This window comes from Gobius niger (genome assembly GCF_951799975.1).
Source record: "Gobius niger genome assembly, chromosome: 24".
Classification (NCBI taxonomy): domain Eukaryota; kingdom Metazoa; phylum Chordata; class Actinopteri; order Gobiiformes; family Gobiidae; genus Gobius; species Gobius niger.
Genome location: NC_136875.1, coordinates 16,480,593 through 16,498,312, shown reverse-complemented (window position 1 = coordinate 16,498,312; position 17,720 = coordinate 16,480,593). Strand labels below are relative to the sequence as shown.

At 43.6% G+C, this 17,720-nt stretch overlaps 2 protein-coding genes across 2 annotated transcripts; both read left to right on the top strand.

Annotated features, from left to right (window-relative positions):
- Positions 1-4,113: 4,113 nt before the first annotated feature.
- On the top strand, positions 4,114-10,321 carry LOC306982531 (GTPase IMAP family member 2-like; the record flags this gene model as incomplete). The annotated part of the gene is made up of 4 exons (XM_079582492.1): positions 4,114-4,141; positions 4,533-4,582; positions 9,538-10,255; positions 10,291-10,321. Exons 1-4 carry the CDS (start codon positions 4,134-4,136, stop codon positions 10,319-10,321), a joined length of 807 nt encoding a protein of 268 aa, XP_079438618.1. The 5' UTR covers positions 4,114-4,133.
- On the top strand, positions 10,322-15,900 carry LOC306982530 (GTPase IMAP family member 8-like; the record flags this gene model as incomplete). Its single annotated transcript, XM_079582491.1, has 3 exons — positions 10,322-10,758; positions 11,104-11,832; positions 15,617-15,900. The coding sequence occupies exons 1-3, from the start codon at positions 10,341-10,343 to the stop codon at positions 15,898-15,900; spliced, it is 1,431 nt and encodes a 476-aa protein (XP_079438617.1). The 5' UTR covers positions 10,322-10,340.
- Between the last annotated feature and the right edge of the window lie 1,820 nt (positions 15,901-17,720).

Below are 17,720 nucleotides of genomic sequence, written 5' to 3'. Positions count from 1 at the left end.
CACCAAAGACGCATTAAAATCTGCAAAAGATTATTTTTGTTTTGTTTAATCCTGTTTCATAAATAATCCTCAGATCAGGTTCAGTTTATTCCCAACACAAAAAACAATGAAAATATCGAGATTATTTGTTCAGTCGTAGATGTGCGTGTAGGGCGCCACCTGCAGGAGAGCGAGACACATTACACAGTTCAACATAAACACAAACTTATTTAAAAAGATGAGTCTCCAATATATATATATTTCTACTTTATTTGTATTATTATTTATTTTATCTTCATTATTTTCATATACATAAAAACATGCATATAAAAGTACATATCCCATATGTACTTACACATATCCAAACTAATGTATATATTAACAATAATTCCTAAAGGGTTAAAGGCAGAGAAAAGCCTGTAGTTTGACACTAAAAACACATTAGACACAACAGGAAACACAGATAAAGTGTAAAGAACTGCAGCTGAGAAGTTAGTTTTGTTTCTTTGCTTCTTCGTCATCAAAATGAGCTCACTTTAACTTTGACTTTAACATTTGAAACGAATAACAAACGTTTAAACCCTGTGCTCGTGCGTCACTTTGAACGTGTTCCTCTACAAAGGCTCAGCTGATTAATATTAATATAATAATTAATTCTGTTGCTGCTCGCGCGAACACTTAGCAGGAAATACTTCTTTCAAAATAAAAGCCCTGAATCTTAAACAGGAAGTTAACCGTAGCTTATGGAAAACGCCAAAATGAATAAAAGTCTTAGCTTTGAAATGAGGCGTTTCTGACCCAGAGGCTGTGACCCCCCCCCCCCCCCGTCCAGAAGCTTGTGGGTGTGCTCGGTTCAGGCGGGGGTTAAGGGGTTAAAGTGTGGCGCACTTCATTTGTTTTTCTGGCTGCACTTCCTGGAATCCTGTCCAGAGTTGCTTCACTCACAGCGAGGCAGGCGCTGGTGCTCGGAGTCTGTAGTAACTGCAGAACTCGGTGAGTAACTTCTCTCCTGTAAGACCTGGAGTTACGAAGTGTTTGAGGAGAGACTGAACGTGCTCGTGGTTCAGGATTAGGACACGTGGGCCTCCTGCAGAACTCGCAAACAAAAGAGGTTTTTCAGGTCAGATCAAACGGGTCTAAAGCACTAATGCTGCGGTTCAGATCCAGTAACAAGAACAGGGGCGGGGTCATTCTGGGTTTGTTTATCGGCGTGTCTCAGGACAGTCCTGTGCAATAATGTTTAAGGTCTATTCATACTCCACAAGACGCGAGAACTTTGTTCTTGTTCTTGAGGCAAAAAGAACGAGAACAAAGTTGTTCTGAGCTCTGACATTTCATTCTCCACAAGACGTGTTTCTGCCGAACTGCCACGCCCCCTTTTTCCACATCCAAAACAAACAAGGAATGACCGAAATAAAACGAGCCATTTGACTTCAAACTATTATAAAATGTATCAGTCACGATATTGAAAACATGTTGAAGATTGACTTCATGTTTAGCCACATCTCGCGCTGGTTTATTATGTTAGAAAACGTTAGCGTTAAAGTTTACCTCCGTGTCACTCGGTAAAACCATGTTGTTTAATTTCATTTCATTTTATTTATTTATTTCATTCAAAAGTAATGTTGTGCAATCACAATAAAACCGCCAAGCCAACACGGTCTGAATGAAACGGAGCAGAGGAGAAGAACAAGTCTTATAATATCTAATAGTTTCACGTCCGTGTAGCTCAGTACAGGTTTTGTCCATCCAAGAACCTTCACTGAACATGTTGGTGATGTTTCCCGGTGTTTGATGAAGGTCTAAGGTTTACAAGCCTGGTCTCCCTCCGTCAACGAGCCTGAACCACTTTTTCTTTTCTTTATCACTCGCCTCTTTTGTCTTGTTCGTTGTAAGTACCGGTTAGCTGTAATCAATGAAACCGAGACGGCTCTGTGTGGAAGTGCTGGCACTGGCAGCCATTTATTTTAACTCCCCACCAGATAATCCCCCAAGACACAAGAGGGCGCTCGAGAGTAGCGTATGGACTAAACCACTACCATAACATCTTTCACGCAGGTAGCGCCAGGCTCTTCTGTTTCCTCTTCGTCCTCGCCCAAAACGTCCGTGTGTTTCTCCCCAGGACTTTGTTGCCGTGTGCGTGTCCTTGTCCTTCAGTGAAGTGTTTTACTGCCGCGAGCGGTGCCTCAAAACTATCCATGTCGTCTCCGTTTTCCGCACCGGTGTTAGGACGTAAACATTGGATTCTCGCTTCCCGCTTCCGCCAAAATAACCCCACCCACTAAAAATCCAGCCAATCACAGCCAGAGTTCTCGCAGCCCTGCCGAACAAAGTTCTGCTGAGCTGATGCGTCAGCCAGAGCTGCCGAACAGGAGCTGCGAGAACAACATGACGTCATTTTGTTCTCGCAGCTCTGGGTGCGAGAACAAAGTTCTCGCGTCTTGTGGAGCATGAACAGGCCTTTAGCTGCAGACCCGGAGCCGTGGATAATAATAATAATAATAATAATAATACGGTCAAAACTAGTCTGAAATGACACACATGCAACTATGAGCCTACTCGTCCTGTAAAGACTCAAGGACGTATCCTTATATGTCCATTAGATGGCGCTATGATCATCAACAGGCTCACCTCAGACGCACCTTCACGTAGGCTCTGATGAAAGACAATAACTCGGGGGTGTGGCCTTGGGCTGACGATGGTGAGCAGGGGCGGACTGGCCATGTGTCCGTTCTGGAAGAGCACAGAGGGGCCACCGGCTCTGGGGCCCCCGGTCCCGCCTCTCACTTTACCTTACCCTTACCCCCGGGCGTGACCGAGCTTTACCCAAATCTAAAAGCTCATCCTCTTAACTCCCGCCTGAACCGAGCACATTTTCTCCAGCTTTACCCCAATCCAAAAGCTTCTGGAAAAAAGCAACAAAACTGAGACGAAAACAAGGATGAAAATGTGAAAAAAGTGAGAAAAAAATTGAGAAAAATGGACGAAAATTTGACAAAAATGAGTCGACTGCCCGACAAAAAAAGTGATGAATAAAAATCTGACGTGAGGAAAAAGATCCATTTAGTTTTGTAGGTCTTTCAGATGAGGCGTTTACACTGGCCTACAGGATTTGGGTAAAGCTGAACTGGAGAAAATGCTCTCGGTTCAGGCGGGAGTTAAGGAGTTAAAAGAAAAGCATCCAAAAACATAAATGTGCTGGATAAGCAACAAAAAAGTGACAAAAACACAACAAAATGTGACAAAAAGGTGACGAAAAAGTGATGAAAAAGCAACAAAAACATGACGAAAATGCAGCGACAACGTGACAAAAAGTTACCGTCACTTTTCTAGATTTGAGCTTTCAAATGAGGCGTCACAGTTTGTTTTTTTTGATGGATTTTTGTCATTTTTTTGATGGATTTTTGTCATTTTTTTGATGGATTTTTGTCACTTTTTTGATGGATTTTTGTCACTTTTTTGATGGATTTTTGTCACTTTTTTGATGGATTTTTGTCACTTTTTTGATGGATTTTTGTCATTTTTTTGCTGGATTTTTGTCTTTTTTTTGATGGATTTTTGTCTTTTTTTTGATGGATTTTTGTCTTTTTTTTGATGGATTTTTGTCATTTTTTTGCTGGATTTTTGTCACTTTTTTGCTGGATTTTTGTCACTTTTTTGATGGATTTTTGTCTTTTTTTTGATGGATTTTTGTCACTTTTTTTGCTGGATTTTTGTCACTTTTTTGATGGATTTTTGTCTTTTTTTTGATGGATTTTTTTAAAGGCAACAAATAATCGTTTGAATAATCGTGATTTCAATTATGACAAAAATAATGGTGATTATTATTTTTTCAATAACCGAGCAGCCCTACCCCCTGGTCTAAAGGCTCTGATTTTGAAGTATTTTGTCATGCGTAGATTATATCAATTACATCACCAAATACCAAATACATCCTTATGTGATATTTCTTTTCCAAACCGACCACATCTTTGTGTTCAAGTAATTCTACACAATCGTAGGTCCCTGACCCGAACCAAGAAAGCAGGGCAGAAGACCAACTGGACCTTCTTTGCCAGTTTGCACATCTCTTTGAAGGACGGCAAACATATCATCTGAATATTGATTTTTTTTTTTTTTTTCAACAGATGTGACGGGACATTCAGAGTGACAACATGGCCCAGTGAGTTTGAGGATGATCCGTCTGTATTTATTTGCATTTATGGTTTGATTTATTTATTTTTATCTGATTTTAACTTGTTTATTGTTTGTTATTTTTTGTTTATTGTTGCTGGGCTAAGTAGCTAAATGTGCAGGGTCAGCTGAGAGTTGTGTTGTTAGGACTTAGAACTACACGGGTGAGGGGAAACAGATCGGTGAGTTCAGGGTAAAGATACGAGACGCCTTCAATCCAAATCAGGCTCTTTCTCCTTCAGGAGCTTCTGTAGGTTCCCGATGGTATGAAAACGTATCTATGCAAATTGATATTAAATTCACCTTTGTATATGTTTATTGTAGAAATAATTTTACATAAGTAGGCCGACTTTTAAACATCTTTTTTTCTGCTTTTACAGATCGTGTCCCCTCAAGAGAAGCAGCAGCTATGACTTTATACCACCTGACTGTGAGTTTATCTGGACGGTGCTTTCAGAGCCGGTTTAAGTGATTGTCAAAGTGTTCGCAGTGAAATGCGTGTCAGGTCTCTTTGGTATTTATGCAGTTTTGGGCGTATACAGAGAGTATCCATAACGAATCCACCTCTTATGCCTAACTTATGTATAACCCACGGCAGCGTGAAGGCCGACGCAGAGCAGAGCGCAGCACGCCGTTCTGATGCGCGTCCATGTGGGATTTCAATTGTGATGCAGTGGCTCAGTGGTTAGTGCTCGTGCTTCACAGCTCCGGGTTCGAGTCCCACCTGGACGGGCCCTTCCTGTGGCCCTGACCCCTATAACAGGGGGACTCTCCCTTCAATCGTCTCCTTTGAACTCAGCCATCGAAGAGAGGTCGTGCCTGCTGGGCCCGCAGCTAAGGGCGGCGCACACATTTCATAGAACTATAGTTACATAGGTGACTTAGATTTCTACTTCAATTTGCCCTTAGGCTGCGCTATTGCACAAAGCAACGCGCAGCCGTGGCCGACCGATGTACTCCCAGCAGGCAGGTCTCGCATGATTGGAGCAGGCCCGGGGCAGCTCTATGCATCCCAGGAACCCAGGAAAAAGGTAATCGGGGAACGCCTGCATGAGCCGCCTCTCCCAAGAGTACCTGAGGCACCAAAAACAGGAGCTCGGAAGCACCTCTCCCAAGAGCGCTCACAGCCCCACGCTGAGGACGGACATGCTGGGCCAGTTGAGCGGAGGCTTTAGCGGCGTTCTCTCAGAGAAGCAGGAGAAAAAGATCCATCCATCCATTTTCTTCCTCTTTATCCGGGGCCGGGTCGCGGGGGCAGCTGTTCTGACCCCGAGGCCACACCTCCTCCAGCTGTTCTGACCCCGAGGCCACACCTCCTCCAGCTGTTCTGACCCCGAGGCCACACCTCCTCCAGCTGTTCTAATCCCGAGGCCACACCTCCTCCAGCTGTTCTGACCCCGAGGCCACACCTCCTCCAGCTGTTCTGACCCCGAGGCCACACCTCCTCCAGCTGTTCTGACCCCGAGGCCACACCAGGCCAGCTCGGAGACATAGTCCCACCACCGTGTCCTGGGTCCACGAGGCCTTGTCCCACTAGGACATGCCTGGAACACCTCCCGCGGGAGGCGACCAGGAGGTATCCGGAACAGATGCCCGAGCCACCTCAGCTGTGAAGGAGCAGCGACTCTACTCCGAGCTCCTCCCGGGTCACTGAGCTCCTCCAGCCACCCTGCGAAGGAAACTCATGTCGGCCGCTTGTATTCGCGATCTCGTCCTTTCGGTCATGACCCAAATCTCATGACCATAGGTGAGGGTCACATGACCATAGGTGAGGATCACATGACCATAGGTGAGGATCACATGACCACAGGTGAGGGCGGGGTCGACTCAGCTCCCTCTTCACCACGACAGACCGATACAGCGACCGCATCACTGCCGACGCCGCACCGATCCGTCTGTCCATCTCACGCTCCATCCGTCCCTCACTGAGAACAAGACCTGAGATACTTGAACTCCTCCACTTGAGGTAAGGACTCCCCACCGACCTGCAGAGGGGAAGGAGAACCATGGCCTCGGATCTGGAGGAGCTGATCCTCATCCCGGCCGCTACACACTCGGCTGCAAACCGCCCCAGGGCAGCTGAAGGTCCAACAGAACAACATCATCTGCAAACAGCAGAGATGAGACTCTGAGGCTCCCAAACCGGACGCCCTCCGGCCCCTCCGGCCCCTCCGGCCCCTCCGGCCCCTCCGGCCCCTCCGGCCCCTCCGGCCCCTCCGGCCCCTCCGGCCCCTGGCTGCGCCGAGAAACTCTGTCCATAAAAGAAATGAACAGAACCGGTGACAAAGGGCAGCCCTGAGGAGACCAACACGCACCGGGAACAGGTCTGACTTACTGCCGGCAATGAACCAAGCTCCTGCTGCTCATACAGGGAACGGACAGCCCTTAGCAGAGGGCCCCGGACCCCATACTCCCGGAGCACCCCCCACAGGGCACCACGAGGGCCCCGGACCCCATACTCCCGGAGCACCCCCCACAGGGCACCACGAGGGCCCCAGACCCCATACTCCCGGAGCACCCCCCACAGGGCACCACGAGGGCCCCGGACCCCATACTCCCGGAGCCCCCGGGAGTATGGGGTCCGGTGCTGTTCTCCAAGTCTGTACCAGACAAAAGGTCAATGTCAATTTTATTTATAAAGCACATTTAAAAACAACCATAGTCGACCAAAGTGCTGGACAAGAACAGTAACAATATGTACAATAAACACAATAAAGTTAAACACAGGTAAAGGCACAAACGGTGTCTGGTCCACATGGAACCGAAGGCCAAGGCAAAAAGATGAGTTTTTAATTTGGTTTTAAACTCCTCTACAGACTGAGCCGAGCACATGTAGAGGAGGCGGTTCCAAAGTTCAGGGGCCACTGAGAAGGCTCGGTCACCTCTGGACACACCTGGATTTAGGAACAGACAAAAGGAGCTGGTCAGACCTCACAGCTCTGGAAGGACAGTCGAGCTGCAGCAGCTCTGACAGATACGCGACTGGACGGCTCTAATCGTGTCGTGTGGCTCGCAGAAAGAAGCCACTAGACTCGGTCCGTCTCCTTTTCTTATTAAATCAAAGAAATACGTCCTGCATCTTCACGTTGCTGATGTTTATCTCCATTTTGACAGAACTATAGACGAGTTAAGGCTCGTAGTAGCAGCAGCATAAACTGTGTTGTTGTGACAGCGATCACATGACACTGTTGACCAATCGGGAGACGCGGATTTGGGGTCAGTTGTGGAGAAATGAAGCCGTAGAGAGGACAGACTGTGTTACAAAACATCAGCTGTTTGTCAGAATCGTGTAGTGAGTCGTTGTGTGTGACCCCCAGACGTTCTATAATCAACCTGAATCCAGTCGTGTTGTGTGGACCCCTCTCTTCATAAAACTGTTTAAAACTAGAAAAATCGTGTAGTGTGTGCTGACCTTTATGCACATTTTATCTGATGGAAACACAACTTATGACAGAAGAGACACTGATCTGACCCTGAGACGTGAAGATAAAAAGCCTCAATGATTATCAGCTTATGTCAGGTTGGATTTTAGGCACAGACAACACGGGAGCGCTTTAGAGGGACCAGTCTGTATCGGGTCGAGAGAAAGAGGGATGAGATGCTGCTCCATTCTCTCGATTTCAGGGGAGGAAATACCTGTTGTGTAGTTTGTGCTGGCCTTCAACCTGTTGAGGACCACCTGTTCTGATGAACTCTGACCTGGCTAAATTAAACAGTCCCCTCTCCATATTAAAATGACTGTTAAAACAACAGACTTTGTCCAAATTGCTGATGTGAACCATCATAGGAATCAGGACAGAAGCAGCTTCTTTGTACATTTAGACATTGTGACAAAAACATGTAAAAAGGTTCTGCAGTTCTAAAATTAATACAAATATAGCTTTTTTATATGTCGAAAATTACACATAAACTGAAATGTCTTTCCTGAAAATATACTTCATAGCACACACTCCAAACTGAGCACAGTGTTAACCTTACTGGGTCTAGGTCTAGGTCCAACTATGTTGGATTTGTAAACTTTTCAGTGTTTTGGTGCTATTTCTCATTACAAACCAAAGTGCCAAATGTTATAAAAGCAAAAATATTTTCAGAAATGTGTCAAACAAAAGTGCAGCAGCAACAACAAACCTCCAAATGGACTAAATCACAGCAAAATGAAGTGGGTGTTTTTTTTCCATATTTATCTCAGTGCACAAAGGTGCGTCAGTCACAGCTTCCCCCGACACAAAATGGCCGCCTTGTTTACTCAGAAAAGAGCCTTTACACGTCTTCATTCACTGTGGATCTGGACCAGGGGTGTCCAAACTTTTTTCATGGGGGGCGCATATTGAAGTGTACACAGGGTGAAGGGCCGTAGATCAGTAGTTAGTGCCGCAAAACCTTGGACTAGCAGAGGTTTAAATTGTGCCCCACACCTCTATTTAAGCTGAAAACCTTCATGCAGCTCTGTCTCACAGTGAAATGTTAGTTGTTTGGTTAGAATTGTGTAGAATTATTACATTTCAAATAAAAAGGTCGATCTCTGGTGATGTGACCGATACAGCAAGAGGCCGAGGGCCGCCATACATTGGTCTGAGGGCCGCATTTGGCCCCCGGGCCGCACTTTGGACACCCCTGATCTGGACTATGGCAGATTGTTGGACAGAGACAATGGACGTCTACACCAGTGTTGGGAAAGTTCATTTTCTACATGAACTAGTTCAAAGTTCAGTTCACAAATTTCAAAATGAACTAGTTCGTTCAGAGTTCATAATTGTGTATAGTTCATAGTCCGTTCTTAGTTCCAAAAATGAACTAGTTCATAGTTATTTTTTTTTTGCTGCGAGCTATTATTCAGGCATGAAAACAGGTCAGGTCAAATAAGTATATTTCTCCTCTCAGGGAAATATCTTTATATTCCATATCTTAAAGCAACAATCTGAAGTATTTGAGATGTATTTTTGCCAACCTTGGGAGAGCTTCAGCCACGAGTCAAACATATCATGGCCTCACTTAGTTTTAAAGCTCTTCATGTGAGCCTGTCACTGTTTCAGAGTGGATTTTGGAAATCTTAATAATCATATATTTTTTAAATAAGTTTAATGTGTAAATTCTTACTGGAAAATGAAGCTACAAATATTCCATTTCATTTGTGTTAATTTGGTAAATTAATCATGTGAATCAGATTGTTTTAGGAGCTCATTTGTAGTTAAAAAACTCCACATTGTGTCTTTATGCAAATGAGTGGCACCGCGGAGCAGAGGAGTTTGGAGAAAGGTTTTGAGGGCCCTAGAGTAGGCTTACAGCAGAACACTTACTTATTCATTTATTCATCTATTTATCAGGGAAGATGCAAAAAATAATGTCTTGTGAAGATTTACATCTTTTGTTATTTTGTCGTTCCAGTGTCTGAGCTGAATGTGGTTCTTCTGGGGAACAGCTGGAGTCTGAAGAACTCTGTGGGGAACCTCCTGCTGATGAAGCCAGTGCTAAACACAGACACTGAACCACAAACCATTCAGACTTATGAAGAAAAGATGAATGACCAACTTCTGACCGTGGTCATGACTCCAGACCTGCAGCTCATCAACAGAGCTGAGTTTAGAAGCTACATTAGAACTCTGAGTGGTCCTCGTGTGTTCCTGCTGGTTCTACAGCCTGAAGACTTCACTGAGAACCACAAAGACAAACTCCAGTTACTCCTGGAGAGCTGCAGTGAGAAGGCCTTCGACCAGTCACTGGTGCTGATCTCAACAGCACAAGCTGAAAGACCAGGGACCATGAAGAAATTAATGAGTCGTGTTCCTTATGTGTGGAGAGATGACCCACGTATTCTGAACATGATCATTGAATGTAGGAGCAGATATCTTTGCATAAACGACAATGAAGATGATCAGAAGAAAAGAGAGCTGAAGCGCAAAGAGATGTTTACAAGAATCAGCCAAATGTTGAAAGAGAACTGTGAACCATCTCAGGAGGAAAACGCTGGTCTGGCTGTCTCTGAGGAGAGGAAGTCAAGTCTGAACCTGGTTCTGTGTGGAAGAGCCAGAGCAGAGAAGAGCTCCGTGTTAGAGTCCATCACAGGACAGAGCAGTGAGCGTCTGAGCCTGGACCAGTGTGAGAAGCTCCAGGTGGAGGTGTGTGGGCGTTGGGTGTCAGTGCTGGAGCTGCCTCCTCTGTCTGGGTCTGATAAACCTGTGGAGGAGGTGATGGAGCAGTGTCTCCGCTGTCTGTCCCTCTGTGGTCCTCAGGGCGTCCAGGCCTTCATCCTGGTTCTTCCTCTGGGTTCTCTCTCAGATGAAGACAAATCTGAGCTGAAGATCCTCCAGGACATGTTCAGCTCTGCAGTCCGTCCCTTCATGATGCTCCTCTTCACTGTGGACTCAGACCAAACTGTTCCTGCTCTGATTCACAAAGACCTCCAGGAGCTGTGTGGAGGAGGACATCTCATATTCAACACCAGGGGGCAGCAGCAGGTCTCTGCGCTGCTGGACTTTGTAGAGACTTTAAGTTCCAAGAATAAACCTCACAGCTTCACCACAGAGACGCTGATCCACGGCCAGAGGACGATGATCTCAGCTCAACTTAGAGAAATTCAAGATCTGAAGAACAAAAGGACGGACAGCGGTGAGTCTGTTTTATAAACCATTCAGTGGGAAACAAAATACACAAATAAAACGCTGACCCAGGCCTGAACCTTTACCAGGAGGTACATAGTAGTATTATTTGTGTCAGGGAAAGCCTCACGTGTCATCCTGTTTCAGACCAAACTCCGTTTTTATATGGAAAATGTGTCGTTTTGTATGGTGGGCTTTAAAAAAACTAAGTAAAAAAATACCATTTTTTCTCAAACTTTTGTTGTTGTCACAGAACTGAAGTGAATTGACATAATTATGTGAAAAAACATATTCATCTACATTTTTTACAGATAACAAAGTAATGGAACAAATCCTTATTCATTTGTTGTTGCAGGTTCTGAAGCCTCTGCTGACTGTCTGAGGATCGCACTGATGGGAAAAACTGGCTGTGGAAAGAGCTCCTCTGGAAACACAATCCTGGGCAGAGAAGAGTTCATGGTCAGGATGAGTTTCTCATCTGTGACTCGGAGCTGTGAAAAAGCAGAGGCTGAAGTGGACGGGCAGCGTGTCGCTGTGGTGGACACTCCGGGTTTGTTCGACAGCACATTGTCTAATGATGAAGTCATTAAAGAAATGACTAAATGTGTCAGTTTCTTGGCTCCAGGGCCACATGTGTTTCTGCTGGTGATACAGATCGGACGGTTAACACCTGAGGAAAGGGAAGCGATTAAAGTCATTAAACAATCATTTGGAAAAGATTCACAAAAATACACCATGATTCTGTTCACAAGAGGAGATGATTTAGATGGTGAGTGCTCTATTGAAGAGTATATACAGAATAGTGACAGTTCTCTGAAGAAGCTCCTCTCCGACTGTGGAAACCGCTACCATGTGTTCAACAACAGAGATAAAACAAACGTCTCTCAGGTGAAAGAGCTGATAAAAAAGATCAATGTCATGGTTCAGGAGAACGGAGGCGACTGCTACACCAACGACATGTTCCAGAACGCAGAGGCGGCAATCAGGAGAGAGATGGAGAGAATCATGGAAGAGACACGTAGGAAGGAGAAGGAGACACTTTTAAAGGAGGAGATGGAGAGAATTATGGAAGAGAAGGAGACGCGTAGGAAGGAGAAGGAGACACTTTTAAAGGAGGAGATGGAGAGAATTATGAGAGATCAAAGGAGACGAAGTTTGAAGGAAGAGCTGTCATGGTGCTCACTGATGTAAAACTAGAATAACAACGGGACCATAATAATGTGTTAACAGTCACATAGCACTAATACTAATCAATCTCTTCTAATACATTTTTTTGATGTATATTACTGTTTTATTTGGGGTGTTTTTGTTTTGCAAATATCATATGAACAGAGGTCCGTCTCCCTCAGGTTCAAAACTAAAGGCAAATAAATTGTAATTTCCCCCCCCCTGACAGAAAGTCACAAAGTTGAAAGTGGTACATCCTGCATTGATTGGAGTTGTCTTTCAAGTGAGGATGTCTTGTACACTATGAACACAGACACTCTCCTGAGTAATGTCTATCTGCCAAAAGAGGCTGTGCTGAGATGGCAACTGCAATAATTCTGATCACAAATCTGTCATCATGTAAAGCTCTTTGTGACCATGTCTGTGAAAGGCGCTATATAAATAAAGATCTTCTTCTTCTTCTTCTTCTTCTTCTTCATCAGTTCTATGTATGAGGATATTGTTAAAGTGTTGCATGAATCATGTAAACCCCTTCAAAGATCAAAATCTAAAAAGAGGCCAGGATGGAACGACCATGTGGCTGATTTTTACACTAGAGCTCGAGAGGCTGCTACAGAATGTTTACTGGCAGGAAAACCTAGATATGGGCCTGTTTTTGAACATTAAAGGCGAACTAATATGCTGTGCGTTATGTCAGTGAGAACGAGAGAGCGCTGAGATGGCCAGGAAACTTTCCTGTAACAATACATACGACTTTTGGAAAGAAGTGAAAGGTATAACTTGAGTAAAACATCTCTGCCCCGTGTGGTGGATGGTGCCTCTGGTACTGAGAACATTTTAGAACTGTGGCGGCAGCATTACCGCAGTTTGTTTAATTGTGTTCCGAACGAATCCGATACTGTAAATAATGTTGACAATGTTGACGTCATTACGACAAATGAGGTCATTCAGGCAATAACCAACTTGTCTAATAACAAAAGTACAGGACTGGATGGTTTCTCTGCTGAGCACCTAAAGTTTGTTAGTGTGAGGCTTGTCCCACTGCTTTCTATCTGTTTTACTGCTTTTCTTGTGCATGGTTTTATAGCAGACTCCATGTTAGCTGTGTTATTGGTTCCAGTCATTAAAAACAAAACTGGGAACTGGCTGTTCAGAAAACTACAGACCGATAGCCTTGGCTAGTATAGTGTCCAAAATTACTGAAACTGTCCTTTGGACAGGATTTTAAACTTATGAGATCTACAGATAACCAGTTTGGATTTAAGACCAGGTTAGGCACTGACATGTGTATAAATGCTCTTAAAGAGACAATTGCTGAACATAGAAGTCAAAATGCATCTGTTTTCATGTGCTTTTTGGTGCTTCTAAAGCATTTGAAAGGGTAAATCATAGAAAACTATTCTTGAAATTAGCTCAAAAAGTTGTACCCAGTTATGTTGTGCGTTTTTTAGCAGACTGGTACTCACAGCAAACAGTGCATATTAAATGGGGGAACAGTGTTTCTGGCCCTTTTAAAGTGAGCAATGGGGTCCGACAGGGGGGTGTTCTGTCCCCAGTGTTATTTAACCTGTATTTAGACGAACTGTCGACTAAACTCAGAGCCTGTAACACTGCCTGTGTCTCTGGAAATACTGTTCTGAATCTTCTTTTGTTTGCAGACGATCTAGTCGTGTTTAGTCCAAGTACGGCTGGTTTACAGCAGCTCCTCAAGATCTGCTCAACCTATAGTTGGAACATGACCTTAAGCACAATAGTTTGAAGAGCATGGGTTTGATTTGTAAAACCAAGGAAGACGAGAACATGACTTTTCCAAACTTTAATTTGTGTAATGATATTTTGCATGTTGTCACCAAAGTGAAGTACCTCGGGCACATCAAATCAAAACAACTTTATTCATCCCAATGGGCAGTTCTGTTCACTGCTCTCTGGTCACAAAAAACAGTAAATGGAGACACAAACGACCATATACAGGCGTCATGAACTGTAAGTGCATCAGGACACAAAGGGGCCGGGAAAAATGAGGGGGGGAAAAAGTACAGGATAAACACTGCCTTCCTAAATGTTGTCATTTCAATTTCTGACAGCAGTCGGCACATCATCACTGAGGACATGACTGATGATGATGACGTCTATAGACAATGCAGAGTGTTGTCTGCCCAGGCTAATACTCTGGCTGTTGTACAGAGAGAGTAAAGCTGACTTTATTTAAAGCGTACTGTACTCTCTGGACTCATTATAAGAAACGTGGTCTATAATGATGCTCTGCGTGTGCTTTTGAAGAAGCCGAGATGGTCAAGTGCCTCAGAAATGTTTGTCACTTTACAGGCCGTACTACGAACTTTGATATACAGCTTTATGTGTCGACTGAACATGTCTGAAAATGAGATGCTCGTGTCCCTCACAAATATAAAATGTGCGACACGTCATCAATCTGACCTGTGGAGACACTGTTACTATTAGACCGGGAGCCAGACCCGCTCCTCAGGCACATTTACCTTTTCCAAACTAGTATCTTTCAATAGAGTATATCTTGGGTCATCACCAGTGGGGACCCCCCATTGCAACTCGGTCCCGTTCGGCTGTGGGACCCCAAAAACAATCAATCCTTCATGATCACAGGCGTCTCTGATCTGAACTTCATGATTTGAACACAGTAAATGATCGTCTACCGGGAACTCACCGCCCACAACATAATCTTTAGAAAATATGATTATTATTCCAGGAAAAGAAAACAGACAGGAAGTACTGGTGCTCACACCTTCAGGTCAGAGGAACTAGCATAGCCACACCGTGCAACAAGCCTATTCCAGTCCAGATCCCTCAATCCACATTCCAGTTCTACATCTGAATAAGATTATTATGATACTTCACAGTAGGGCTGCAGCTAACGATGATTTTGATAATCGATTTATATACCGATTATTTTCACGATTAATCGATTAATCGCTTGGCTGTGAAAGGTGCATGGAAATTGTATTTTTTTCAATTTTTTGACCACATAAGCTAAAGTAAAGGACATGTTGATGGAGTAAACTTAAAGTAACCATTTGTAGGAGGCTCTTTGTGCTAATTCTGCTTTCTGATTGGACGAGGCAAAGACAGATATCTATGAAATTTACAATGTTCAAAACACTGCAGACCCTCACTTTAAAAACAAAGTAGGTTTTCATCCAAAATACATCATTGTCATGTCTTTTTTGCTCTATTTTAGTCTGTGTTTGCTAGAAAACGATTAATCGATTACTAAAATAGTTGACAACTATTTCAGTAATCGATTAGTTGTCGATTAATAGATTAGTTGTTTCAGCCCTACTTCACAGTCAGTAATAATCCTGGATCCTGGTCCATATAACCCTGAAACCTACAGCAGTGACTGAATCCTGAGCTTCTGTTCATTTGTTTGGGACCGAAAGTAAAATGGCGGAGTCATGACGTCACCATAAAAAGAGATCATAATACAATAAAATAAAACTAGCCTTTCCCACCTCCAAAGTGTGTCCAAAAGGATTGGGATAAAAACACAGATTACTGCTGTTTGGGTCAAGAAAACTCAGCTTAAATTAAAGAGATTAAAATTATTAATGATTTTCTTTCTCCTGTTTTGTTTAAATATGTGTTTTTTTTCCGCGTTCATTCATTTCATTGGTCAGTTTGAAGCTCGCGCCCTCATACTCGATGGTGATTGGCCGCTCGTGCGTGAGGGGGCGGTGCTCTTGACCTCGGGAAAGATCCAGCAGACGTTTCTCTTTCCCGCCGGACCGAGCGGAGCCTGGAGCGGGAGATCCGTGTCCTGGAGCGGGAGATCCGTGTCCTGGAGCGGGAGATCCGTGTCCTGGAGCGGGAGAGCCGTGTCCTGGAGCCGCAGACTTTTCCTCTCTGTCCCGGAGACATAAACGAGACGAGCGGGACGAACGACACGCGGCCCGGGGACGTTTCCCGGAGCCCCGGGAGCCGCGGGGTGAGCTTCGGAGGCCGGAGGATCTGAAGAGCGGCTGTGGACGGAGGCGGGCTAATGCTAAGCTAATGCTAAGCTAATGCTAACGCTCCATCGCACCGAGAACAAGCATCCGGACCGGGATATTTCAACGCACTCAATGTTTTGCAAGAGCCAGACCTGGACCAGGACCTGGACCTGGACCAGGACCAGGACCTGGACCAGGACCTGGACCAGGACCTGGACCAGGACCTGGACCAGGACCTGGACCAGGACCTGGACCAGGACCTGGACCAGGACCAGGACCTGGACCAGGACCTGGACCAGGACCTGGACCAGGACCAGGACCTGGACCAGGGGTTTGTGGTCAGAACTTTGAGCTCCGGAGCCGTGAGTAACAACTGTTAACTGTTAACCTATGAACGTTAAAAACTGCTGTTAAGGCGACACTGCAGGTGAACAGGGGGGGGGGAAATGTAGAGATGTCAATTTGAAACTTCTGCTGAACATCACAGATATAAATATGAGAAAAAAATGTATTGCACTTTTTCTGTCATTTTATGTTTTCACATAAAAATAAGGCATTTTGAGCATTAAAATGGCAAAAATTTCCTATATTTTGGGCAACGAAATCAAAATCATGAATTGACATTGATATTTTATTGACATATTAGTAACTAAGACAAAAATGTGACAAAAAAATGACAAAAAATGACAAAAATGTGACAAAAAAATGACAAAAATGTGACAAAAAAATGACAAAAAATGACAAAAATGTGACAAAAATTACAAAAAAATTACAAAAAAATGGACAAAAAATGGACAAAAAATGACAAAAAAATGACAAAAAAATTACAAAAATATGACAAAAAAATGGACAAAAAATTACAAAAATATGACAAACAATTGACAAAAATGTGACAAAAAAATGACAAAAAATTGACAAAAAAGTGACAAAAAAGTGACAAAAATGTGACAAAAAAGTGACAAAAATGTGACAAAAAATGACAAAAAATTGACAAAAATGTGACAAAAATGTGACAAAAATGTGACAAAAATGTGACAAAAATGTGACAATAAAGTGACAAAAAAGTGAAAAAAAAATTGACAAAAATGTGACAAAAAAGACCAAAAAATGACAAAAAAAATGACAAAAAATGACAAAAAAAGACCAAAATTTGACAAAAAATGACAGCGCAGCAGCTACTTCCGGGTCGCCCCCACCTCGCAGACAAAACATCATAAAATAAACATCATGCGGGTGAGTTTTGTCATTTTTATACTGACATGAAAACTAAGATGTGAAGGGAGGAAAACAGAGTTCGGGAAACTCCACAGTTACCATGGAGATCCGCCATCTTTGCAGCTGTTAGCACACATTTCCATTGACTAACATTAGCTAAAAACAGTGTAAAAAGTGGAGAAAAAGTCGGGGGAACAGCTCCGTTAGCTGCTGAGCTACTGCTGGTAAAAACATCTAACTCACTGTGTTTTAATGTGAACAATAACTTAAAATCTCCATTAGTTTATAATTGCTGCTAATCCCATAATGCTTAGCGATATGACCTCACATTCCCGAACTCTATATTTTTTCAGCGACGAAATCTAAATACTGGACCGACCCAGATTTAAATGTATGGTTTTATTTTGTGGTTTTGTGATTAGAAACACAGATTTTTTTCAGAAGGATTTTGGATATTGTTTAGTTTTTGAAAAAACTAATGAAAATCTCTGTAAAAACTCAAATTTCTCCTTGTTTTTTTGGTTCAAAGCTGCATAAATCAGGCTGGAATAAGATATTTAAAAAATCCCTCTAAAAAAAACTTTAAAGGGGGGGTATTCTGCAAAATGGACTTTTTCCAGCTTCCCAT